We start from the raw sequence: 6,000 nt of genomic DNA on the forward strand, positions 1-6,000 counted from the left end.
CAGGGGATGGGTGACTCCGCTAGAAAAGGTTCCCAGAGCAACCCATGAACTCATGGGCTTGCCACAGGGAACATCCTTGTGCCATCCAGGATGTCGTGGAGCGGATGGGGAGAAGGCTCACCCAGCTTCGTCATGCATTTGGTGCCACCTCCTCTTGATGGTAGGGACAGGCCCTTATTCCGAACCAGCCGAGCGAACTAGACGCAGCGCAGTAAGCCCACGCTAGCTGTCCCAGCTAGCGCAAACCTATTCCACGTGACTTGCTCCCTTCAGCCATTGCCAGATCAGTGCAAAATGGGTCCCTAACCAGGGGACCAGTCACCCCCTCCAGACCCTGTTCTGCCCCCCACACCCCAACTTTTCATAGGTCTGTATGCTCCATGAGGCCTTCCACTTTTCTCCCCACCTGCCCGCCCCAGACTTTGGAGACCGACATGAGGAAAGCAAACGTCTCCCTACCCACAGAATTTTTCTGAAATGACACCTGTCCCTAACCCTGCAGATCCCAGCACAGGTCTCCTAAGGCGGCCGGGGGGGGGGGGGGGGGGAAGAGCATCCTGGGTGTAGCAAAGGTGCTTTAATAGTATGTTTGTTGGAACTGTAAATGTCTAGAAGGGTGCACAAGCCTTAGGGGGCACCTGCTATTCTGAACAGCATGGGCACTGCATGAAACGTTGCTTGCCCCTTTATAATAAAATAAAAAGAGCTCTTGATTGCATCCAGGAGCACAGGGATCAGGTGGACAGAGCAGTGCTCAGACTAGGACCTGCTTGAGCAAGTCACTTCACCTCTCTGTGCCTCTCACGGTCTGCCCCAGCCATTTAAAAGCTCTGAGGCAAGGAGCGTGTTGTGTTTCTACAGTGCCTGGCACAGTGGGGCGGCTAGGTGCTACCGTGCCTTAGGGGGCCAGGCATGGCTGAGCTCGTGAGGCCCTATGCGCCACCCGAGGGAGTCCATCTAAAGCAACAGATTTTGTACATCGCGTCTGATCAGTGCCCAGATTTCAGGGACCGTGCTCGGTGTCAATAGACATAATTGGAAAAACCCGGGAAGCGGGAAATGGAGAACATACAGGGGCCCTGCCATCTGTCTAGGAGAGCCACAGCTTCAAGCACCTGTCTGTAGATCAGAGAACGAGTTAATGGCACCCATTAACTGCGTCCAGCCTAACAAGGGCCCCCGTCCCATTTCCGCCCATCCTCACAACGTTGATAGGTCAGGGCATCTCCCAGGCAGACAGAGAAAGAATGGTGGCAGATGGGGGGCACCCAGAGCCCCTGGCAGCATTGAGGCACAAATGCAGGGCCCTGGTATGGGGGGAAGGGGGGGACTGAGGGCACTAAGAACCCAAGGGGGGAGATTGAGGGACCCCAGCATGAGGGAAGGGCTGGGGGTTGCAGGGAGTCCCTGAAACAGAGGGAGATGGAAGGGCGGCATGCAGGGAGATCAGCCAACAGTAGCAACACAGAGTTACCCCTTGTTCAGGGAACAGAAGACCCCAGGCATGAAGTTACAGGTAAGGAGGGCTAGGAGAGCATGTTGGGATTGAGGGGAAGGGCCACCTGAATCAGCCACACCTTCAGTTAGCTCTGGTGCTGCTGCAGTGGCCTGCGTGAGGTTGGGGCCCCGCTGGGCTAGGCGCTGCCCAAGCAGGCCGTGACACTCCCTGCCCTGGTGGGCTGACGCAGTCTAGGAGACTCCAAAGCGCACCAGGGTGGGAGAGAAGAACCCGGCAAACATCAGCCAAGAGGGGCCGGCTTCACCAGGCACACTGAAGTGCTGCTCCCCCTCCTCCACCCCGCAGACAGGAACGCGGCGACGATTCTGGCAGCTTTCGGGGCATTCCCTCTGTTACACCAGCACCACTGCACCTGCACCGGTAGGAGCCCTAGCTCAGCCGAGTCCCTAGATTAACACCACCACGACGTTCCCAAGCGCTACCTGGAGCAAGCTGGAGAAGCAAAGCAGGGGTAGCTTGTACTGATCATTGGGAAGTTAGTTTCCACTAGATTCCTGGAGCTTGTGCTCCTCTAGTCATGCTAAAGAGCAGAGGGCAGGAATCTCTTAGCTGGCCTTGGCACTACATTTCATGAGCCGTTTAGATCTTGTGTCTACACCGGGGAGAGCTTGGAAATGGCTTATCCTGCACTGGGGCATCTCCATCAGTCTTGTAAATGAGGGGTGTGCTGGTCCAGGAGGGGCTCAGGCATTTTAACCACTGCAATGAGTTGCAAGACAGCAGAAGATTGTGGCCCATGAACACTTCTGAGGAGCTCATTAATAGAGCATTAAGAAGTAATTATGGCAGCAATTACTATAGGCTAGGAAGTTTCGGACCTTCAGGTCAAAGTAGTGATCCAATTATATACCCTCCCCAAACAAATATTTCTGTAGTCATTGTTGCTAGCAACCCCCAAGATTACCCAAGAGATAGGAGGAAACTCTCCTCCCCTGTTACTTTGCTCATCTGACAGCAAGTTGTGCCTTCTCTGTGTCATTATAGCCAGTCATCCCCCCACACCACTCCCTAATTTGTGTAGGTCTTTAACACAATAGGGGAAGGTCCAGATTTTAAAGATAGGGAAAAACTTGTTTTAAGGCTGTTTGCTCAATGCTAGGTAGTACAATGGAGTCTTGATCCTCTAGGCACTACTTAATACAAGTAGTGCCTTAAGTTAGCAAGAGGACATAGCAGTAGGTTTAGGAGCTAAAACTCCTAAACCTACTGTCCGTTTTAAAAAAAAAAGAAAAGGGTGGGGGAAGCCAGATAATCTCCTTTCCTGCAAAGAGACCAGGCTAATAAAATAAACCTTACTCACTCCTTGGTTTTAACAATCTAAAGTGTCATTTGTACTACAGGACATTTTAGAAGCATTCGTTTTAAACCCGACAGCGTCCCTTTAAATGGTGTTTGGTCTACATGAAATTCCATGATTCATGGAGCTGAATAGGAAACTTTACCATACATTACAGTAAGTGACAAGTCATAATTCCTTTGGCATTCAGCAATGCAACAACATTAGTCATGTTGCAAACCCCTGATATTAAGGCAGCTGCAATATGCTGTTCCTCTGGCATTTTAATTGTAGCTTTGTGTGAAGTGCCCACTTCATTGGAGATCCGGGGCAGAGCCATAGTTTGCTCCAGGGAGTGAGGAAACTAATTCACCTCTGAAGGTCTAAAGTTTCCAAGGCATCTTGCAAAAAGAAAAAGAGTACTTGTGGCACCTTAGAGACTAACATTTATTTTAGCATAAGCTTTTGTGAGCTACAGCTCACTTCATCGGATCTTCCTGGTTCTCCAGCGTAAGAAGTTGGTTAGGTCTCATGCCATCAAAGCCACATCTCCTGCTGCAACCTGATTTGTGAAGTCTGGGGGTCCCAAGCAAGGTTGATGTTCAGAGTAGTAGCTAAGTACTTAATAGCTCCTTCAAAGAGCCTCTGAAGTAATTGTAATTGAAGCCTATGTAAGGAAGGGACAGAGGTCAAGTCCTGCAACTCAGAGACCCTTGGAAGCTCAGATGCCTGCGTCATAAATTATGAGATGTCCCAAGCAACGAAGGCGAAACAGAGGCCAAGTCACAGTGCTCAGTGGCAGAATGACCCCACTTATAAGGGTCAATCAAGTAACTGCAGGCACCAATTAGCCCCCCAACCTTCCCCATCCTCAGTGCAGTCAGATGCCATCTCCTTGGACAAAAAAGCGACTGTCTGGAAGCCACAGTCCCATGCTTAGAAAAGCTATTCCAAGCAGGACTAATCAGCCATCCCGATCCCCAAGTCCAAGAGGAATCTTTAGGCCAAACACGTCAGACTGAGACACCCACAACATCAAGAGTAAATACAGGGCAATGCAATCAATAGCTCCATTGTCACCTCTCTAGACTCCAACGCCCTACATTTCAGTGGCAGGATGGCCTGGAGCCCTGTCTGCATTAAAAGGCAAACCCATTCCTGGCGCTAATCCAGATCCGGGACCCTATCCCCACAGGCAGAGCCCTGTCCCCCCCGCGCAGGACCAGGGCCCGATGGGTCCCCCTCGAACCACTGCTGAACATGGTTTAACAGCTCGTGTGGACGGGACAAAACTTCTACTCATCATCCTTAGAGAGAGATCTGTTCCCCTTCCCTCCCCCTGCCCACAGGCCCAGCAGAAGCCCCGGCCATAGGAGAGCTCTCCTGAAGCAAATCACCTCGTCCTGCGGCCAACACAAACATCCACCACACAAGACAAGCCTTTCAGGGGGAGGCAGACAGGCGGACACCTTATTTCCCCATTCCCCGCCCTCCTTAAGGGAGAGGCTGCTCCCAGCTCTGCAAAGGAGGAGAGAGAGAGACCCAGAGTTGCAACGTGGAACTTACAAAAAAAAAAAAAAAGCGTTAAGGCATTAAAATATGATCCCCTTGTCGGGAGGGAAACGAAATCCAGATTGAGAGGATCCCCCCGGGGGGGGGGGCTGTTTAGGAGAAGGGGGGGGTCCTCCCACCCCCTTCGCACCATGATTTAGTAAAGGAGTGGGACAGAGAAAAGCTTGGGAACTCAGAGATTGTCCCCATCAGGCTAGTTACACTGGGGGGGGGGGGGGGAGAAGCAAACAACGGAGAAACTTTTCCTCCAGCGAGAATCGGCTCCGTTTTACACACCCCTCCGGAGAGCGAGGGGGAAAGACGCTGATTCCCTCCCCCCCCCCGCCCGAAGCGGACTATGGCTCCTGGACACTGACCAGCCCCAGCCGGGGCGGGGTGCAACCCCCTTACCTGAGATATAGTGGCGCCGGCTCTCATCCAGGTGAGTGGAGATAACATCGCCCATGACGGCCCGGGGCGCGATTACAATCCGGGGGCTGGATGGTGGGGACCCGGCGGGGGGGGGGAAGCTCACCCCCCAGGGAGGCTTGCGATTCAAAAGCGGGGTCGCCTTCCTCCGGGCCGGGCCGCAGCGGCGGGTCTGCTCCCAGTCCTCGGGCAGGAAACCAGCCTCTCTCCTCCCGGCCGAGGGAAGCCCTGGGCGGGTCGGAGAGGGAGAAGGAGACACTCCTGCCTACGTACAGCCCGCCCCGGGACACACCCTGGGAGCCGGGGCGGCGATTTCCCTCTTCCCACGCCGGGGGCAGTTCAAACCTCTCCCCCGCGGTCTGGGGGTGGGGTTAACACCCCCGCCGGGGGGTTGCGTTGCTTTTCCGAGGTCTTCTCCGGCAAGAACGTGGGAACCCCAACCAAAAAAAGTCGTCCCCCCCGATTAATTATTGCCCCGGCCTGTGCTAACCACCAGCCCCCTTGCACCCAGCCCACACGTGGCCGCTAGGCACTTTCCTTCTCCAGAGCTGGACCCCAAGATCAGGCTCCTGCAGCAGAAGCTGATTCCCCCTGCAGCTAAACAAAGGGCTTTTCTCTCACACCTAGTGCGGGGGGTGGGGGGCTGTTCTTTCTTGCCCCCGGATCAGAGCTTCCCCCCCCACGCCACCCCCCATCAGAGCTCCTTGAGGTGCCTTCCTGCTGCAGGGACAAGCTCTAACTATCAGGCAGTGAAACCAGCTGCTTGTTGGCACCTGGCTTTGTTTCTGACATTGCTTCACAGAGCATTGCAACATTCACCCAGCCCTTTATACCCCTCTGACGCTGCCCAAGTCATCATAAACCACAGCCTTGATCCTTCTCTGGAGCCAAGGTGTGTCTCACCCATGAGTGGGGAGGACAGGACCCAGGGCCTGAACATACCAGTCGGAGGTGGCTTTTCTTTGCCCCCTTTCCCCACTGTCTCTAGCCTGTCTGATCCTCTGCTGCTTGTCACAGTACAGCAAATTTGGGACGTTCAGCAAGGTTCAGTGCAAACTGTGCAAAATAAAACCTCTCTTCTGACTTATCATAGAATCATAGAATATCAGGGTTGGAAGGGACCTCAGGGTGCCATCTAGTCCAACCCCCTGCTCAAAGCAGGACCAATCCCCAACTAAATCATCCCAGCCAGGGCTTTGTCAAGCCTGACCTTAAAAATATCGAA

The 6,000-nt window shown here is 53.7% G+C and overlaps 1 protein-coding gene across 1 annotated transcript in view; it reads right to left on the reverse strand.

The window, feature by feature from the left end:
• Positions 1-5,507, reverse strand: part of NIBAN2 (niban apoptosis regulator 2) — a 99,233-nt gene extending 93,726 nt beyond the window's left edge. The window contains exon 1 of the mRNA XM_073314571.1: positions 4,758-5,507. Within this exon, the coding sequence (XP_073170672.1) occupies positions 4,758-4,812 (55 nt within the window). The 5' untranslated portion in view covers positions 4,813-5,507. The remainder of the gene's footprint in view (positions 1-4,757) is intronic.
• Positions 5,508-6,000: the final 493 nt, after the last annotated feature.

This window comes from Lepidochelys kempii, chromosome 16, assembly GCF_965140265.1.
Source record: "Lepidochelys kempii isolate rLepKem1 chromosome 16, rLepKem1.hap2, whole genome shotgun sequence".
NCBI classification, from domain to species: domain Eukaryota; kingdom Metazoa; phylum Chordata; order Testudines; family Cheloniidae; genus Lepidochelys; species Lepidochelys kempii.